The 20,935-nt window shown below is 37.7% G+C and overlaps 2 protein-coding genes across 8 annotated transcripts in view; one reads left to right on the forward strand and one right to left on the reverse strand.

Moving 5' to 3' along the window:
• Positions 1–18,456, forward strand: part of CBR4 (carbonyl reductase 4) — a 74,267-nt gene extending 55,811 nt beyond the window's left edge. Inside the window, exon 5 of the mRNA XM_077144448.1 lies at positions 12,556–18,456. Within this exon, the coding sequence (XP_077000563.1) occupies positions 12,556–12,650 (95 nt within the window). The 3' untranslated portion in view covers positions 12,651–18,456. The remainder of the gene's footprint in view (positions 1–12,555) is intronic.
• Positions 1,118–20,935, reverse strand: part of PALLD (palladin, cytoskeletal associated protein) — a 262,050-nt gene continuing 242,232 nt past the window's right edge. For 6 of the 7 annotated variants that reach the window (XM_077144442.1, XM_077144440.1, XM_077144443.1 and 3 more), the window contains 7 exons: positions 18,953–19,102; positions 12,639–12,733; positions 10,823–10,955; positions 7,710–7,917; positions 5,022–5,187; positions 4,414–4,547; positions 1,118–3,286 (listed from right to left, as the gene is read on the reverse strand). In XM_077144442.1, the coding sequence (XP_077000557.1) occupies positions 3,114–3,286; positions 4,414–4,547; positions 5,022–5,187; positions 7,710–7,917; positions 10,823–10,955; positions 12,639–12,733; positions 18,953–19,102 (1,059 nt within the window). In that variant the 3' untranslated portion in view covers positions 1,118–3,113. Of the gene's footprint in view, positions 3,287–3,328; positions 4,267–4,413; positions 4,548–5,021; positions 5,188–7,709; positions 7,918–10,822; positions 10,956–12,638; positions 12,734–18,952; positions 19,103–20,935 lie in introns of those variants that run through there. The other variant, XM_077144441.1, reaches the window with a different exon arrangement.

Raw genomic sequence — 20,935 nt, forward strand, 5'->3', positions numbered from 1 at the left:
ATGAGGTGACTGTAGTTAAGATATAGCCCATCTCAATCTGAAAGGGTCTTAATCCTATTAAATGGAATCCTTTATAAATGGAATTAGATTCAGGTAGAGGGAGAAAGCCACAGGGAGCAGTCAAAAGCTGAACCTGAAAGAGAACAGAGGGGCCAGGAGAGGCTGTCATGTGCATCACATGTGACAGGGAAGGAAAGCACCGAAGCCGCCAGCAGCTAAGTGCAGAACACAGGCTTGCCTTGATGACTCTTTGGTTTGGACTTTCTTCCAGGCTCAAATCCGTGAGCTAATAGATTCTCATCGTTTAAGCTGACCCATTGCGTGGTATTTTCTTGAGCAACCAAAGAAACTAAGACAGTCTCTGTGTGTATGTAGCTTCATTCTTGTTCCATTTATGGTCTTATCATTGTTCCTCTTATTTTTTCGTCACTTTTAATTTATATTATCTTGCTTAATGTCATGCATCATTGTAAGCCATGGCACTGGTAAGCATTCATATACATACTTACGGTAAACTGAAGTGGGAGGCAGAATTCTAAGATGGCCCCAAGAGCCCCACCCCCTGATGTACACACATCTTCTCTTGTTATTCAGTCAGATCTGAATCTAGTGCTGCTTAATAGAACTTTGCAGAAATAGTTAAGGTTCCAAGTCAGGGGACTTTGCGAAAGGGAGATTATGCTGGGCCAACCTGACCTAATCCGAGACTGGACCTTTCTTGACGGAAGAGAGTTGAAGTGTGAGGGGGATTTTCTGTTGTTGGCTTTGGTTGAAGGGTATGTGGTAAGAAATGCAGGTGGCCAACAGCAGCTGGGAGTGGCCCCTAACTGACCAACAAAATGGGAGCTCAAGCCCACAGGTGCAGGGAACTGACCGGTGACCACCACTTGGTCTTGGAGGGTGAGCCGAGCCCCAGGACAGCCCCCCCAGCACTGTGAGTCTAGCCCTGCAGACCCTGAGCAGAGAACCCAGTCACGTCACCCCCAAACTTCTGACATACAGGACCTGTGAGCCAGTAAATGGGTGTTGTTTTTGAAGCCTCTATATTTGTGCTAATTTGTTACAGCAGCAAGAAAAACTAAAACTGTAAATCCTTTGCTTCAGAAAAGTGCAACTATTTCTTGTTAAATATTTATTGATGTTAAATCCACATTACACCAGCACAACAATCCAAAGTAGTAAGACAGTACTTTTTTTTTTTTTTATAAATACAACATAAAGGTGGCAAAATAATGCTAGTTAATCCCAAACCCAGCTAATTAGCAGAAAGTCACATTCGGAAAAATTTGGCAAGTAAGATATGACGTTAAGTTATAATTTCTATAATATAGTTAGGTCCATGAAAGACTTTGTATCTTAAATTCCATATTAGCAATGCATATAGTGTGGTCAAAGAAACCTGTACCACTCTGATAGAATATCTGCCATGTGGTGTTCAAGCCTATTAATCATTTAAAACTTGGTTGGTTGGTTCTTACAAAGTAGAAAGCTGTACATGTGAAGCAATAATATGAAATAAATGGGGGGTGGTACACAGATACAAAATTATTAAAGAATACTGCATATTGAATTGAGTAACTGAGCTAAGAGTTAGACATTTTTATTATAAATAATGAAAGATATGTTTTGCATAAGGAATAATACAGTGTTTTCTTTTCATAGCAAAGTACCATTAAAAAGCCTCATGTTTTACAATATTAGGCCAAATTATTTTTTTCTCCTTTTTAAGATATATTGGTTCCGACTTAAAGCTGTCAAGTCTGGTCAGAATCAACTCAGTCTATCTGATGTAGAATCATCTGCATTCAGGAGCAGTGTTTGTTGTGATGCCTTTACAAACTGCTTGGAACCAGCACCTTCTTAAAGCAAGGTTTTATGGCAGCAGCAGAGTGAATTATTATTTTCTATTCACCATTATCTTGGTGCCACTGAAATATCTACACTATGGCACAAACCTCTTTCTCTTCTTAAATCTCCAGTTCCTTCAAGTAGATTAGATCCAACAGGCAATTTCTTACTTTTGCCAATCTTGCATCTCAGTCCATTTTCAACTTGCTCTGTACATCTAAACTATACAAACTTCAGACACGCTGAAATTTCCATAACACCTGTGCTCCAAACTTCTAGCTGAGCCTAGATTACTTGACTTGTGAATGGCAAGTGTTTTTTTCACCTATATTTTAGATGATTTTGAAGAAAACCAAAGAAAAGCCTGGCTTTTGCCAGCACTCCTGCTCTTTCTATGTTTTCCGTGATTGAATACAGTATAATTGTGCTGCACCATTTTCCTTCATTCTTCCTCCTAATCCTTCCACACCTGTTTCTTCCAAATACTATGCCTTGGTCACGTGGGTGGTTTGAATGCCTTTTGCGGAATGGACTGTAATACACCTCTGCTTTACTCAGAACACTCTATATTATTTATATTCCAATTAGCCTTTTAATATGGTGTGTAAATAAGCTTCCTACCAAGAAGCATAAAAAGAGAATATGACACATAAAGGAAAAAAGTTAAGAGCTAAAGTACTTAACTGTTAGAAAACTCTTGATTAATAAAATTTAAGGCAAGTAGTTTCTTATGGTTTGATATAAAACAGTCTGTAAAAACAAGGCATTCACTTGGATTTCTTTGACCTTTCCTCTTCCTTTTTTATCCTTACAGTATTGCACTTGGTTCACTGCAGCTGTCTGAATACACTGCCACTTTAGAATCAGTTTGGTATTATTTGTAGTACAATTGCCTCATGTTAAGCATTTCATACTATCATGCAACCTAGCACCTAAAAAGCTTGTGTTTAAAGGCACTTGTTGATTATACATGTGTGGTTACCTTTGAACAATCAATTTCCTTTTCATCACAGCAATTCCAAAACATTAAATTGGATGATGAATGTGCATTTTCTGTGCAATGTGTATATTTCTATTAGTATTACCTACTTATAAGTTTGGTATATCAAGTAAGAAAATTTATTTTGGTGTTTTGGTGGTTTTTTTTTTTTTTTAATTTCTATAGTCGAAGGTATGTTTCTGCCTTTTACTATAATGTAACAGAGGAATTCTGTTCGTCAAGGCAATGGCTGCTTCAGTGTTTCAGCTTTATTAAGAATGCTGGATTACAGATCCTCACTTTCTACCAAGCCAGCATTCAGTGTCAGATGAGATGGGTTGGCTTCGGGTTGGAACGCTGCTTTGATGTCTAGTCCCTGGTCCGAAAGCGCTGCATAGCGACTGGCTGAGGGCCGTACTTTTTTTGGCTTGGTGCTCTGTGGCTGATGATGCCACTGGGCTACAAAGACAAACAATAAATTAAGATTTTTAACCAAGATATAATTGGAAAGCCCATTTCATGTAAATATGTTTACGTTTTGAGACACATCAGGCACAAGTTCTCTGTGAAAAATTGCACACATTCATGGTAGAAACAGTAAAATTTAGGGATACTTTTGCATTTTAATCATATGTTACAGAGTTACTGTTTGTCTAAGATAGTGGGACTATAATAGCTGGATTATAAAGTAAATACTTACTGCAGCAGCACAAGGAATCCTCAGAAATAGTTGCTAAGCTTCCTGATTCTTATCCCATTTCCATTTTAAAATTGCTTTTCTTTCAATGGCTCAAAATCTATAAATGCTGTAGTTGTTATGGTAGTTACATATTCTGGATAGATATTTCAACACTAACCAATTGAAAGCAATTGGGTAGCAGGGAAGGTTAAGGTCACTCATTTCTTGAAGATCCTCACCATGTGATTTGTTGTTCAAGAGGTAAAATTTGAAATCAGATCTAATTTTTCCTAGTAGTTTTCTTTACGTCAGTGATTTGCATAATGCTATTGTACTAGCTTATAAATTCAATTAGAATAATTTTCTTTAAATTTAGGATTCATGTACACAAATATACATAACACAAACACAAATCTATTGCTGAACTGCTTAAGATATACTGATGATAAAGAGCACTAAGCCAGAAAAGTATGCATTCCAGGATCTACGGTACACAAATTTAGAGTGTGTTAAGACACTGATGGATTACAAGAAATGCTAAAAGACAGTCATTTGCAGAACACAGTAACAAGTAAATGTGAAAAACATGTGGTTATGCCTTTGCCTATTGTTAACTCCTAAGGATGCTTGAGTAAGGAAGCCACTACTAACTAGCCAATGTAAGAGAAATAAACATGCATAATTTCCTAATCATTCAAAATTCCTGAGTGATACTTGGGTATTTGTTGTCCTGGTGTGGTTCACTATTAGTGTCGAGAAACTATAAATAGAAAGAGAGAGAGCAATATGAATCTTTTGGCAAACAATATACTATAATTGTTTACATAGGAGTAATATGATTTGCTGACCAGAGGTCTCATTTTTCGGAATTTGACAAATACATGCAGTGAGATGGAGCGGCACTCACTGTAAACATCCAGTCTTGCAGTACAGGACACGATTCCAGCTTCGTTCTTGGCCGACACAGTGTACCACCCAGCGTCTTCTTTTGTGGCTCCCTGAATGAGCAGGCAGGTGTAGCCGTCATGATCCTGATGCATGCTAGAAAAAAGGACAAAGCCATCAGGGCTCTAAAGTTTTAAAAGTAGCTTGGACACAAAGCATTTTTAATTAGATCATTGGAAAAAGAATTGCGCAATAGTAGATAATAGGGTCATACTTATTTCAGAGAGGCTGCTAGCCCCATTAATGGGGTGGATTAAAGAGGAGTGGATGCCAAAAGGCTGAAAAAATCTGTGCATTTAATTTCTAGTCAAGGATCTGCCTTTACAAAAATCACTATATAGTTTTCTCTACAGCCATCAAAACAAGCAGATTAAAGATAAACAATCTGATACAAGTCAGAATATGCTTCATTCAAATACCATTATAGCTGCCTTCCAAAAAGCTTTATCATCATACATTAGGGTATGATGAGAGCGATTCTCACCTTTAAGTGATCATCAGTGTTCCATTTTAATATATCATTAGGAATGAACAGCTCTGGATTAGGTTAAAATCCTTGTATAGTCTTACCTCACTCGGTCAGTGCTGTGAGTAAGTGACTCATTTTCTTTCTTCCAAAATATCTGAGGTGGTGGCACCCCAGAAACACGGCATTCCATTCGCACTGGGTACCCATCAGCAACTCCTGTGTTTTGCAGCTTCTCGATAAACACAGGGGGTTTGTGTGCTTCTTTAGCTAAGAAAACGTGATGAATCATTTCTCAGTGATATATGAAAGGAGCAGTTTAAAAAATTCAGAAGCTTTTAGAAATATTGCTTGAATATCTTCTAGTTTATATTATCATTTTTTTTACTTGAGGTGGTAAGATGCTAGTCTTCTCTCTCAATTATTTTACCAGGCAGAGGTTCATATCCTTCAATCCACTCATTTGTTTCACGAATTAATTCAGGTCTAATAGGCCCACTCAGTCCACGGCCATCTGCTCCACAGAATGCCGTCTGCCAGGTGGCATAAGACTCCTAAAGTCATTGCTGGCGTCTGTTATGGCCCCTCCACTAATTATATCACAGCACTCTCACGGCTTTTACCACCCACTGCCACCTAGTGATGCTGAAAAGGACAAGTATTTCTAGGAATTTGATCCTCATAAGATTATCTAAAGAGTAGACTTCCTGGTTTAAATGAGGTGTACCACAGGAATATAAAGGAGAGATATCTTGATCTAAACATGGCAGCTTTAAATAGTTATCTATAAAGCTAGGAATGTATATCCGGTAAATTACAAATTCCAATTTGTAGTCTATGAAGGAAGCTATAAAATAGCTTTACCTAGAAGAAAGGAAGCCATAAGAAAAAGAAAAGACAACTTTGATGTCCTCTGGAATAATCAGAACTGATTGTTAATAACACTCTGAATATTACCATTCAGTGTCGGAAACTGCTTTTTCTGGCTCAGTGGAAACAATTTATAGAAATAAGGCTTAATTATTTTCTGCTAGCTACCAAAAATGAATTTGAGGATGCATATTTCTCCACCACCACCCTCTCATCTGGAGTAACAAATACATCATAGCAAAGCAGCTAGGAGGGAGCTAGGTGATGAGGATTAAAACTTTACCTAAATTTTTTCAAATGCCTAAAACTTGCTAAGACATTATGTAATACAGAGGGTTATATTTTCATGGGAAGTTACATGGTTACTTGACCTAAGCTACTTGGGGGAAGTGAGGATGTAAGCTCACTTAGTATTTTTCTGCATCTCAGTTTTAAAAAGGGTATAAAATGTATAGAATGAGCCTTGATGTCACAGCAACTAACCAGTAAGAATAACATGTACCATTTTGGAGTACTTCCATTTGAGGTACTGGTTTTGTAGAGTTTCGTATACATTTATATGATTCAATCCTTATCAGAAGGATTGTGGGCTACTGAAACCCCCATTTTATCTCTAGGGAAACTGAGATGCAGAGATGTTATCTGTCAAAGGTCTCACAGCTAGAAAAGAAACAAGAGCTTGGATTAGAACTGAGATCTGAAGCCAAAGACATTGCTTCTGATTCTTGGGTGCTGCCATTCTTTAAGAAAGTGCTCCCTGAAGCCTATGGGTATGTCTGCATCTCCTAGGAACCTCGGTCTCAGCTGAGAAGGACAGAGTATTATCAAAAGGTACATTTAACAGGAAAAAATAGTTTGAGGAGGAATGAATGGTGTGAAGGATTAGATTATACACAAATTTTAAAAACATGGGTAACGTAGCACCACAGGTCACATATTAACCATATTTTTGTCTGAAAAACATTTGGCTCTAATATTAGAGCCATTATCTAGGAGCTTAGCCAAGATCTTCTGTGCTTTCTTCTCCTTGGATCACGAGATGGGACCCTGGGGAAGTCACTTAGTCTACTCTCCACACCTGTGCAGTGAGGAAGAAGACTGTCTCTGGTCACGCCTTAGATAGTGTATGGGGGTGTGAGGATAAAGGCTTTTTTAAAATTATTTATTTTTTTGAAAAGAGAATAAGCTCCAGAATCTTTATGTATGCCCAAGTCTTAAGGATGGTATAAACTTTTCCATAAATGCACTTTACTTTTGGGCTTATCAAAGGGTAATCTTTCATATAAACACCACTTTTACAACATTTTTCTAGAGTCTAGTCAATTAAAAAGCAAATCTGAGTTTAATTTGACTATTTTACATTGGGTTGAAGGTGACAATGTTGTTTAAAATTTCTAAATCACTTTAAAAACTAGGTGTATATGTGGACATTTTACATATAAGTAATTTCTTGTACAGTTCTTGGAACCCCTCCTGCTGCCGCATTTTCCCTGTGTAATGTTAGGGGGCTATCACATACGTGAGATGAGGAATGACCCAGGTGAAGCTGCTGAACCTTTCTCTTTTGGTTAGGCTAGTAGGAGAAAAGAAAAGATAACTCATAATGGCCTACACTGAAGTAAGGAAAATTAATGTTTCTGATTTGCTAAGGCTTAAAACATGTCCTAATTGGCCATTTTGTACCTTTTTTTTTCACATGGGCAGACACTGGGAATCAAACCCAGGTCTCTGGCATGGCAGGTGGGCACACCATCTGCTGAGCCACCGTGGCCCACCCCTAATTGGCCATTTTGATAATACAATTAAATTTTTCACTTTTTTCAGCAGTGTGAGTTTCCGTTTTATGCGATAATGCAGTATCAATCTACATTTCTCAATCTTACTCAGTTTGGAATAGAGAAAGGATTTACAGGCTAGCATACCAGCAACCACAAGCTCCAGGCTGAAGGTGTTCTGCCCTGCTCGGTTGGTGGCTATGCAGGTGTAGATGCCAGCGTCTCGTGATGTGACCGGCTCTATGATCAGAGAGTGCACCCCGTTCTCACGCACAAGCATCTTGTGAGCGCTGTCGGGGCGGATCGGCTTTCCATCTAGTTGCCAGCTTAGATCTGGGGTTGGTAACCCACTGACCTAAATCAGAAAGGAAATCCATGTAAATTTCTCTAATGTTAAAATAGTGAAGTCATTAACAACTAAGAAACCAGCACGAATCCCTTTCAGTAGTACAGAAGATGGCTTGTAGTATCAGTTCATGCTACTCTTCTACTTAAACCTTTAATGGCTTCCTAAGCACTCACAGGCTCACTCTTGAAGATTTCTTACAAAGCAACCTAGAGACAAGTGAAATGGGACTTTAAAAAGTTTCTGTTGCCCAGAGTTGGAAAGACTGCCAGGGTGATGTCAGGACAGGGCTCAGAGCTCTTTGGGAAAAAGATGTCCATGATCGCAATAACTAGCACTCAGCTGAAATGTATATACCAGAAAGCCTCTCATCAAGAAATTGCCATAGCTATGGAGACCTTCGTTAATGCATCCAGCACATATGGCTGCTATTATTATTGAATAATACTTGAAAATGACTAACAAGAGTGACACAAAATTACCCAGAAAGCCATCTCAACAAGTTAGCATCAACAATGGAAACATCACAGAATCTTGAGGTCATGCCAGTTGTGCTGACCAGGGATCAGATAAAAGCACATTTAATTGCTGATAACACGTTGTGCTCTGGAAGTCTGCCATCTCTCAGCTCTTTACTGTTCTGCTCTTGATGTCTGAATGAGAGACAAGCACCCTTAAGCTTCCCTTCTCGCAGGAAGTTACATGCAAAAAAAGGTCAGGTGGATCGTAAAATGGTCTTTTGAAGAACCAGCTCTGCCAAAATCAGCCAGGGAACCCACAAATTCCATTCCTGCTCTGTGGTATTCATTTATACTATCTATTATAAGATGCCTCCCTCCACACATGCAGCAACCGTCTAGTGAACTGAAAGAACAATCATCAAGTGAGTTGAAATTACTACCACTGGTTAAAAGGATGAAGAAACTGAAAAGAAACAGGAGTGTGTGGCCAGATCAGCATCTGAGGGTCAGGCTGTATCTGCCACTTTGTCCACCTGCCAGCTCACCCTCCACCTGACATGGCTGGTGGTCCCTGGAGGTGATGCGGAGGCTGGAGGAGTGAACTCTGGCAGAGTCAGGCTCCGACCTTACCAGGTCAGCTCCTAGACAAGCAGGGCCATCTACTGACAAGGCCAGCTGGTTGGGTGGAAGTGCTCAAAGCTCTCCACATTCAGACCGCCTAATTCACAGGGGACCTATTCCAGGGTACAGTTATTTGTGTTAAAGGAAAGGGAAAATGCCCTGTCCTTTATCCCTGCGCTAATGCCAGCGGCCCTGCGTGAGTGTGTGGAGGAAGCATGCTCTCAGGAGCTGAGGGTCATTATAAGTAGGTCAACTTGAAGAGACCTGTGCTCTCAGCTGACCTAGAAGGTGGGAGGAGAAGCGCACACTTGTTACTAGAGGAGTGGAAATGGCTATTTCCTTTTTACCAAATTGAGGAGAGTCAAATCTTAGAAACAAAAGGGGTTGAGAAAAGGTGGTGGTGGGGGGGACAGGGTGGAAGCACACCGTTGCTGTAGTATTTAGCTTCTTTTTGAGTTCTTCTTTCTCTCAATTTTAAATACACTGACAGTTTTTTTCTGACATAACATTTCATCTATTCCTGTGAGAAGATTTTCAACAACACTGTATTTATCCAGGTCAGAACATAATAGTGAGGTTAACAAGCAGAGGTTGTTTTTTACTTCCAATATTCTTTTAAAGGCAGGTATTTCAAGGACAGGTGTTTTACTATGCAGTGCAATAAAGCACTATGATTTTTGATTTTTTAAAAACATCAAAAGTAGAGCATAGTGTTGTGAATCTATATAGATCTGTCATCTAGATTCACTCTTTTGTCACTGTAAATAAATTCCAGGATTTTTGTAATTTTACCCTATATAATATGCTCAGTATGTATTTCTAAAAATTGATTTTTCTAACAGAATCACAATTCCATATTTATACATAATATTAATAATACCTGTGTATCACCTAATGACTTATTTATCCAAGACACAATGTCCTCACTTGTCTCAAAAATTTCATTTCACAGGTGGTGTGTATGAATTCTTAAAATAGACTAAAGTAAGTATACTCATTGAAATTCAGTTACTGTACTTATAGTCTCAAAAGAATTATGTTGGAAATAAACTATGTTTGCTAAGAATACTTGTGTTTATACATTTCTACTTAATTCACAAGTCCAGGTTTACTTGTTTTGAAAAATAAAAACAAATAATGCCCAAATCCTCTAAATTTTCAGCTCAGTTCTGTCCTGCAAGACCAGAGACAGAACCAGCAGAGGGAGCCCAAATAATTTTTTAAAACCTTATTCATATTTAAAAATTAAATGTTAAAATTAAGATCAATAAATAGCGGGGAAAAAAAGAAAAGACAGAAAACCCCACCAAACTTCAGAGTAATGGAATGCCTTTGAGAAACTGATGAAAGCTATACACATACAATTTAGTATGTAGTTTCTGAGTTCACATATATAATGAGCCCTGCTTACTCAGGACCTGCTATAAAATAGGAAAGGAAAGATGGCATTACAACTTCTCTTAGAAACATAAAATGGGAGGAATAAAAGTGGGAATAGACATATTGACAAAAAAATAATGGATGATTAGGACATATGACAGATTCAACAAACTGGTTACTTGGACAAAACTGAAGACTGAAAGGGATAAAATCTGGTGGTTTTTCTGGAGTATGGTATATACAGGGTGAGGAACACATTTAATCAAGATGTAAAAGAAAAGGAAAACGATGCAAAACATGAAATGCCAGAATATCTTACTCATTTTTTCTCTTAAGCTGGAAATCATTTTAAAGATACACACTTTAAGTAATGTCCTCAAAAGGAACTGTTGAGAAGTGGCAATGAGCAGAGAAGTGCGACAACAGGTTAGCAGGCCCAAACAAATTCTTACTTTGCAATCCATTCTACAAAGCTTTCCTTCTTGTACAGTCAGATCTCCGGGTGCCTGCAAGAAGTGAGGTCTGAAGAATCGCTCCTGAATTGGTTCATGTTCATCTCCACTGTCCCTTGATCTGGAACGAGGCCTTATTAAAACAAGTAAATAAATAACACATGTGGAAAGAAAAGTAGCATCTGGTTTCTTATAGTACATGGGGTAATGATATCATTTCAGCATTTCCTTATTTAATCCCTACCCCCAAGGTTTACAGAACAAACATAAAAAACTTAGGAAAGCAAAAGCTATTTTCATTTGCAAATTTATTACAAATTTAATAGTAAACTAATGGCAGATCTCAAAACAATTTTGCTATCCTAATCTTTAAAGCCTGTATCAATCATAGAAGGGGAAATGGAAAAAAATGGGGTACTTTATATGAACATATTTTTAAAGCAGTATGAGAAGTAGCAGAAACTGTTGCTCATTTATTACCAAATCCTTTTCAACAGAAACTACTAATTTATGGGAAATTAAAGTTCCTATTTTTAAAAAAATACATCACTCTAACAATATTCCTTTTCATATTAACCAAGAAAATGAATAGGATTTTTAGGCAAGGATCACATCAGTGATCTATGTGCCTAAAGACGTTATTTTTTGCTTTAAAGTAGAATTATACAAATTCCCCAGTATTTGGGTATTTTTGGTAGAGGCATCTTTAGGAGCAATACAATTTAAATTAATTGTAGCTTGTTTATAAAATTTACTCCAAGTACAGATCTAATTTAGGCAAAAACTGTTTTCTAGGAGACATGACACGTGAAAAAAAAATTATTAAAATCCACAAGAAAAGCAGGAGAGAATAATGTAAGAGAATGGGCTTGATGCCCAGTATGTTGTGTTTACAGCCATAGATCCAGGCCTTCCTGTGAATAGACATTGCTACAATAAAATGAGAATTAAATCTGGAAATGCCCAGGTACCAAAAGTTTCTTCCAGATGTTGAACAAAGGGCTCTGTGGCTCTAGTTGCGTGAGGAGAAACAGACTTGGCGCTCATTTAGTGTTTACTCAGTTCCTCACCCTCTGTAAACCTAAGTTATATATGTTCTGTTCACCAAAAGTATCATTTCCAGCAAGACAACTTGAGGGTGTGCTGACTGTAAAATTCCTAAAAAGGAATATAAATTGACAAGCTGGTGACTTAGCATATTCCTTTTTAGGTGCCAACGTTACCAAGAAGTAATATCCTTCCCCATTCCTGCCTCCCGCTTGTCCGCCAGCACCCTTGCATAAGCTTAGGCCCAGTGAGAATGGAAAGCACACTCTACTGGTAGCCGGTATTTGTTGAGTATTTAAAATATGACAAATCTTACCTATAAGATTTATGGTCTAAAATAAAATATTTTGAACCAAGTGATTGAAAACTGAATATTAACAAACTGATTTTAAGAAATCTAGTGGCCACAGCTTGTAATAATCATCCCACACAGCTGTGGGTTAGAGAAATTTTTTTTTGAACATTGTGTACCACTTAAGAGTGTTTTTATGTTAATATGCTATTTATAGGTGTTACATCTTGATTTCTTCTTATCTAAAATGAGTCCCACTTAACTAACAATGACTTATCTGATTGAGCCTAGCAACAAATGTTTGTTCCCTTCCCCTCTCTGAATCCCCAAGACGCAGAATGAACAAGGAGCCCACACGTTCTGAGTCTGTATTCACACTCTGTCTTCCAACTAGATTCACTTTTGTGTCACACTACAGTTCTAACGGTGCTGAATTCCTCAGTGCCGCCTGTGGGAAGAAGCACCCGCAGCACCTACCTTCTGCTGTGAGGCTGGCCCGAGGGTGAGCGGGGGCTGCGGCCCCTCGGGTGGACAGCCTGCACCATGAGCCGGCCCGTGCAGCTGATGCGGCCCTGCCAGAGACGCAGGAAAAGGGATTATTTGCGCTGCAAAAACCATGAACCATTAAACACTGTCAAGTCTACTAGGTCCTGTTCCCCACAAGACATTATTTAACAAAGCACTGTGCTGCATTAGTGATGGCACCAGCCCCTTTCAGAAAGCACTTTTCCTGAAGTAAACTGAATCTATTTAAAGAACTGGGTGAAAAGGTCTTTTCTTTGAACTGTTTAATATATCACTGTTTGATCTAAAAGCATATTTTAAATTACAACCCTGGCTGAATTAATTATAATCTGCTTAAGAGTTCACTATCACCTGAAAATGAGATTGTAAAATATAGTAGGAAGACATTACTATGTTGTGCTTATTTAATTTTTATGGTTAAATATCTAATGGTTATGGCCAGTTTCTGAAATTAAAACTAGAAAATTTTAATTTTCTGTCAGAATTTTTAGTAATATATTTATTAAATGTTAGTGACATTTTTAAAAAAAAACTGTGTATTAAAAACATATCAGCATGATAAAATGGGCTTTCTAGAGAAATATGCATGTGAGAGCGTCATGACTATACGATACCCTGTTCTCGTGATAAAGAAGATATTTGAGATTTAAAAATCGTAAGTTAAATTCTAAAATATGTGGGACATATGATGAGGGTTTGTCTGTATTTAATTTCTTAAATTCTGCACCAAGGTGGTGTGTAGAGGTCCTAGCAGCTTGACCCCAGTAAGGATTTCCAAGTGGGTACAGTCACTTGAGTTACACTCCTGCCTTCTTTTTTTTGACCCCTTCAGATAATGTCCTTTAACCACCGTCTCTCTTTCCTTCTTGATGTTTTTAATGCTGGGATGAGGCCTAGAACCCCAGCCATGGCACTCCTGAGCTCTGGAGTCAGACTGCCTGGGTTTCTAAACCAGCTCTGTACCTTAACAGATGGGTGAGCTGAGGCAGTTACCTTCTAACAGTAGACCGCTGTACGTACGTATAACCATAGAGTGAAGACTTCACGCGTTTTTATGAGGATTAAAGGAATTGAAATGTATAAAGCACTTGGGATTGTATTTCACCTATAGTGAATGCTCAAAAATGAACTCAGAGGCCTGGACATGAATATAATTATATTAACCAGATGATTATAAGGCATCCCTTTAGTAAGAAATTATTTTGTTAATAAACACAATGATTTTTTCATATGTATGGACTTTTTCTCTCCTCTCTCCCTTTTTAATTTTTTTTTTTTGGTTTTTGGATATAATTTACTCTGTCCAAAGGAGAAATAAAATATTATTAGCATGGGAGGCAGAATATGTGGAAATTAGATCGATTTTTTTTAACTTCTTTAAAGGTATCAAGCACATTGTTATTATCCAGTGTGTGTTTATGTGATGGCTACGTTTGAGGTATAAGATGAAAGAGGATATTTTCAACTCTATGACTAAGTTTAGGATAAACCCTGCTTCCTCCTTACCCTCGACACACACACAAGGTTAAACAGGTTAGCATGCCCCTCTGGAAAGGTACGTTTCCTCATTGCTTTCACGATTTCCATTACTACTGCTGAGAACCACATACAGGAATATTGCCATAGAATCTTTCCTTAACTTGCCAAATCGAAGAAAAAGAGATGTCACCATTTGCTGTCTTTTTAGTTCTTCACCAGCCCTCTTTTCACTTTTGAACATGAAGGAAGAGGGCATGGTCTTCAGAAGGCAGAATTATTAGTATGGTCAATATAGTGCTATTGGCTAAGTATTTTTTTTATTAACCAGTAAATCACCAGCGGCATTTAGAAAGCATCCTAAGAAGCTGTGTAATTTTGGCATTTTTATTTGGAAAAAAAATCCAGAATTCAATGAAGCACTTTTGAAAAGATGCCTCCAGAGTGCACTATTGAAAGTTCAGATTCTTAAATCTGAACATCTTATTTAAGAAAAGGATCTTATAACCAGACAAAATGAGTAAAATAATTATAAATTATTACTAATGTACCAATTAACCGTAATCATCATAATTAGTAGGCTCTGATGTACATTAATGCTGCATTTGCTTTTGTTAAATTTCTCACTGCTAGCTGTTTGATTGTTAACATATGAGGTAATAATGGAAAAGCGACACTCGAAATGAGCCAGGAAACCTTACATTGCTAAAACAAAACATAATCAACAAACCAACTTTTTATATTTAACTCAGCTGTATGTTGCTTTTCTATTCCAAACACATGTACAGAGTTTAAAGCTAAAGTACAAATTCTAAATTTGAATTCTTAAAGTGATTCTGTATTATTTAGAATTCTTAAAGTGATTCTGTATTAAGAATCCAGCTTATAAAGATTTTAATACCTTGTTCAAGATCAATTATTTATATAATATGGAAATAACATTTCTATTTCATAGTCAATGAAATTTAACTTGTGGCACACACATTTTTATAAATGCTTGCTGCTTGCATGCACAATGCAATTTGAAGAAACATCAAACCGCAGAACAGCCATTCCAAAATCCAAATGCAATAGAAAGTAACCTAGCAACACAACAAAACAAAGTCAAACATTCGTGTTTAGATTTAGTTGTATCTTAAAGATAGGATTAGAGTCTTAAAAAAACTGTTTTGTGATCCTTATTTTGGCATGATGTTTGATGTAACTGCATAATCATTTTAGTCAACTGTGTGGTTGCTTTGGTCTGCTATGAATTGTTTGAACTGTACACACTAAGTGCAAAACACAGTCTAGTGTATGTTTAGAGCTGTGCTTTCTATCCCAAGGAGACTCTGGATGCAGTCAACAATATCTAAAGTGTTTGTATTCCCAAAAGATTAACCCAGGTGGAAAAATATCATATTCTATAAAATGCTCTGCTGAACTCTAGTATTTCCCTCGTTCCTTGGTTCTCACCCTTTCTCTTGGCCGCTTTCTGTAATTATTTTCCATTGCTCAGGAAAGCTCAACCGTCTGTGTTTCATTACTGAACTAATTTTTCCACTCCAGCCTTTTCCTCTTTCCCTTGGTTATTTCATGTCATTGAAGGCAATAGTGTAAAAAAAAATAGATGTAGCTGTCTCCATATCCAATCCAAATACTTTCAAAATGTGAAAAAAAATTAAGGTAACCAAAGGACATAAAACAAGTAGGGAGTTTACTTCAGTTTTCTGCCAACTATATACGTTATGCTTTGAGGATCAATATATCCTGAAACATTCAGCTTTTAGTTTCGAAAAATTTTTCAGGGACTATTTATGACATGTCTCTTTTAAATTAAGAAGACAGTAAAAGACTTTCAGATACGGTAACAGATTTTATAAAGTTGAGATTATGACAGTGTTCATCTTTTCCATAATGGTATTCCTATCGCAACAAGTGATAATTTATGCCACAACTTAGGTAGAAAAATGGTCTGCCAATTGTCATTTTTTACATACCACTTTATTTTTCTATTGGGTAGTAAAGTCATTCCAATTCATAGGTGATCACTGACAAAACCAACACCTGGCATGTCTGGATGTATGTGCTATGAAGAAAAAAAGGAATTTTATTCCTGGAATTAAAACGAACCAGGCAAGGTGCTGAGAAACTTGGAACAACTATTGGCAAATGGCATAAATATCACAATTATCTCACATGTATAGATGTTTCTGTACACAGCTATACATTCCTTGTTTGATACCTAAATGTCCACCATTGGGATTTCCTTAGACTCTCTTCATGAGTTACTCTTTCTGGCAGCTCTTCTCTGCCTTCGGTTACTTAGGTAAAGAAAGAGACTCTCGGGTCCTGCCTCTGAGTTAGAATACTGGGTAGATCAGCCAACCTTGAGAGATGGTTGGAAATCTAGGTTTTAGAAATTGTTCTTGGGCTCTCTGCTTCAATCACAGATAGGATGGAATATTGTTAGAAGGGCTGGGCATTTGGATACTCAGGCAAACTGGTCCACTTCTCATTTCTTTGTTTTCTCTCCAAAGGGTAGGGGTTAAGAACCTGAGAGGGTAAAGCATTGGGGTTAGCCTGGGATTTGATCAGCAGCAGAAGTCGCAGAGTCTGGTAGGAAGGCAGTGACCATGTCTACCTGGTCTGCCTTGACCTGGAGTGTGCTGAGAGCAGACAGCAGTTCCCAGCTTCATGTGTGTCTTGCATCAGCTGTGCTGTGGGTGTGGCCTGTCCCCCAGCTCAGATCCTTCACCCAAGCCCACAGCCGTGGCAGATGGGGCACAGTCCTTTTCCATGGGGGTGATAAACAGGAAGAGCCAGGTGATCAGCAGACCACATAGCAGCAACACACATTGGGTAAAAATAACTTTCCGAACTGACCTGCTTACTACTCCCTGAGAGTGCTTGGGGGCAGGACACCTAGAAACAGAACTGACCCTTTATAACCTGGTTCTATAAGTGTCTGCCAGCTTAGGGCTGCTGCATGAAGACAGAATAACTAGTGTCTCTGAATCAAAATAATGACAATAACTAGCATTTCCTGAAAACATACTATGTGCCAGGTAAACTGAGTGCTTTATTTGCACTATTCAAATAGTGATCTTATTGTTAGCAGAGGCACAGAGAGGTTAAATGATCGCTAAAGGTCACATGGGTAGTGAGTGGCGGAGCTAGAACTGCAACCCAGATGTGCCTGATGCCAAAGTTCATCTAATCCCCGCACTACTCTGTCTGTGTGTACCCACCTGGTTTAGGCTTTTCAGTACAGCACCTCTGTAATCCTGGTCTGTCTTTGCTGTGTCATTGATTTATTTTGATTTCCTTCCTTTCTTGCCTTTTGCTACATTTACAAAAAGGCAACTCCAGCAGCCCTTCTCTATTTAGCAACTTCATCAGAGTTGTCATAAGAGATAAAATAATCAGCATCTAATGACCTTGGAAGCTGTCCTGTTATCTTCAACTCTGTACACACCCTGACACTGCCTTTGACCACTGCTTTTGACTGGGTGTTTCTCCAATTAGAACTCTTCCACATGTAAAAATACATTAGCATAATTTGAAGAGGACTGAAGCAGAATGAATTGCAGTTTTACATTAATGCATCTTTGTCATATAAAATGGCTTACTCCAATAAAACTTAAAACAAATAGTAGGAGAAATACCCTGACATTAATAGTAGGACTTAAAGAACACTGATAATTCTACCCTCAAAATATATCTCAACCTTTCTAGGAGAAAAGAGGAATAAAAAGAACCCAACATAGAGAAAAATTTTTTATTTTGTTGAATTCTTTACCTGTTTTCAATAGGTAGAAAACTGAAAGTTGAAATTTGCTAATAGTCGAGGAAACTGAAAATGCAATGAGAAGAGAGTTCTATTTCTGTTATCCCAAATCACCAAACATGAACCCAAACAAGCATTAAAATATAACTTTTAGATGAAATTATAATGTTGATGATTTTTCATGTATTTAACAATTAAAAGCTCAAGAAGGTGCATTAATGTAGAAAATATTAACTGATTTGACTCTCAGTATAAGGACAAATACAACGGAAAGAATTTTGATGGAAACAAAAAAATCCTGAATGCTAAATGTAGGTACTATCAAAATTATAATTTATCTATACTTATATATTACTTAAATTCCACTGATGTCTATTTCTTTTTAAATATTTTACTTTTGGGGTTTTTCTATTAGATTCTATTCATGCTACTCTTCTCTCTATCCTCTTTTTCTTATTTTCTTCATAGAATTTAACCCCTTCACAGAATTTAAACTTACGTTTTTTTCCACTGGTTTATTTTCTACCTTAGGACTTGTTTTGTACACTACTGTGACCTCACTGCCAACAGAGCAGGTGTGCTTAGTAGAACCTCAGTAATATCTGTGTAAAGCAGGTAAATTTTCACTGGACTCATTCCTGCAGAAGAACACCTGATATGATAAATACTCAAAAACAAAGGATTTTTCTATCCTCTGAAACCAAAAGAGATGAAGAATTTGGAAAAAAAGAGTTTCATAAACCAAAGAAGAATGACTCTCCTTTGTTTTCGTATGCTGTATGGTGGTGGTGGGGGGTCACACTTCATTCTTTTCCATGTATTATCCCATTATCACAGCACCATTTGTTGAAAAAAGCTTTTTTTTGGGGGGGTGGTGGGAGGGGGAGGGATGCATGAGCCCGAAATTGAAGGTGAATCTCCCACATGGCAGGCAAGAATAGAATTCTACCACTGAACTCCCCCAATTTAATGCGAGTCAGCACTGTCCAGAGTCCTGAACCCAGACCCAGACCCTTTTCACCTGAGGGTTTGCAGCCATGACTGTGTAATTGCCATCGTCGTCCAGGGTGGAGGCTGGGGTGTGCAGAGAGCAGGTCCCACTGAGGTCCCTCTGGATGATATAGTGATCACTCTTTGGAGAAATCTGTTTTCCATCTTTAAACCAATAGATCTGTGAAAGGAAATGAGAAAGTTAATGATGGGTGTAGAGTAACTCTGTGTGGGCGACTGACAAATAATGACAGCACAATCTGCAGAGCTGAGCAGAGTTTTCAGGTTAAAATGTTCCACCAAACATCTGAATAGTATACAGCTTGTTGACTGAGAAAAGCAGGCAACAAATAAGTTCAGTTCTATTTTAGTTTTAAAATGATAATATCCTCTTAATTGTTCTTAAAAATATATGAGTATTTACATTGGTGTATTATTTATATGGAGGGATACTTATCAAAACGCTGTCAATGATTATTTCTATGCTGTTGGCATAGCAGGTGTTTTTCTTTTCACATTTTTATCTATTTGCAAATGTACTGGCAATACTTACTCGCAACGTGAAGTTAAGAAGTGTTTTAAGGAACCAAAACTAATCATTCCACAGAACTGTTAGACAAATAAAATGGGATGAGGTGGGGGGAGAGGCAACAGTAAAGGGTTGGTGATGGGTGGGACTCTACAGCTTTGTGTGTTAAGGAGTATGTGATAAAGCTTGAAAACATGGGTTAGCTTTCCCCAGTATGTTAAGGAAAACACAGGAATATTTAAACCAGTAATAATTTTTGAATAATATTTTAACTTGGGTTGATCAAAAATTAAATGTGAAAATAAAAAGAAAATCTTGATTAAATAAAAACATTTAAGAAATGGTGAGACTTCCTCTTCTATAGATATTCCTTCCCTTGCCCTTATTTTTAATTTTTATTGAGAAATCTTCACACACACACAACATACATTATGTACAACCAATGGCTCACAGCATCATCACATGGTTATATATTCATCATCATCATCATTTTTGAGAACATTTGCATCACTTCAGTAAAATAAATGAAGAGAAAAAACTTACATATCCCATACCCCTTATAGTCCTCCCTCTCACTGACCACTAGTATTTCCATCTACCTAATTTATTTTCCCCTGAGTTACCCCCTCATTATTTATTTTTTATCCATATTTTTTACTCATCTGTCCATACCCTCGATATAAGGAATATTAGATACAAGTTTTTCACAATCATACAGTCACACTGTAAATGTTATATCTTTATACAATCATCTTCAAAAATCTAGGCTACTGGAACACAATTCAACAGTTTCAGGTACTCCTCTCCAACCACTCCAATACACCATAATCTAAAAAGGGATATACATATAATGCATAAGAATAACCTCTAGGATAAACTCTCAACTCTGAAATCCCTCAGCCACATTCTGTCTCATTTCTTTCTTCCCCCTTTTGGTCAAGAAGGTTTTCTCAATCCCTTGATGCTGGGTCCTGGCTTATGCGGAGATTTACAACCCTGGGTGGGAGTCATGTCCCAGTAGGGGGAGAGCAGTGAGTTCACCTGCCGAGTTGGCTTCAAGAGAGAGGCCACATCTGAGCGACAAACTCTTAGAAACTTAGGCCTAATTTTAAGTAGGCTTAGCCTATCCTTTGCATGAATAAATTTCATAGGGGCAACCCCCAAGATCGAGGGCTCAGCCTATTGATCTGGTTGTCCCCACTGCTTGTGAGAATACCAGGAAATCTCCAAATGGGGAAGTTGAATATTTCTTCCTTTCTCCCCAGTCCCCAAGGGGTCTTTGCAAATACTGCTTTATTCACTGCCCAAATTACTCTGGGATCTATCGGGGCATCACACTAACTTGGACAAACCAACAAAGTCTCACACCCTATTAAAGATTCCATGTACTTACAGTGTTTAACGAAATTGACCATACAGTTAAATTAGGAAACGCACTACCCAAAATGTAAATTTTGTACCAAATAAGCATGTCTCCCTTTAGTC

The sequence above is a fragment of the Tamandua tetradactyla genome, chromosome 26 (assembly GCF_023851605.1).
Source record: "Tamandua tetradactyla isolate mTamTet1 chromosome 26, mTamTet1.pri, whole genome shotgun sequence".
In the NCBI taxonomy this organism is placed as follows: Eukaryota; Metazoa; Chordata; class Mammalia; order Pilosa; family Myrmecophagidae; genus Tamandua; species Tamandua tetradactyla.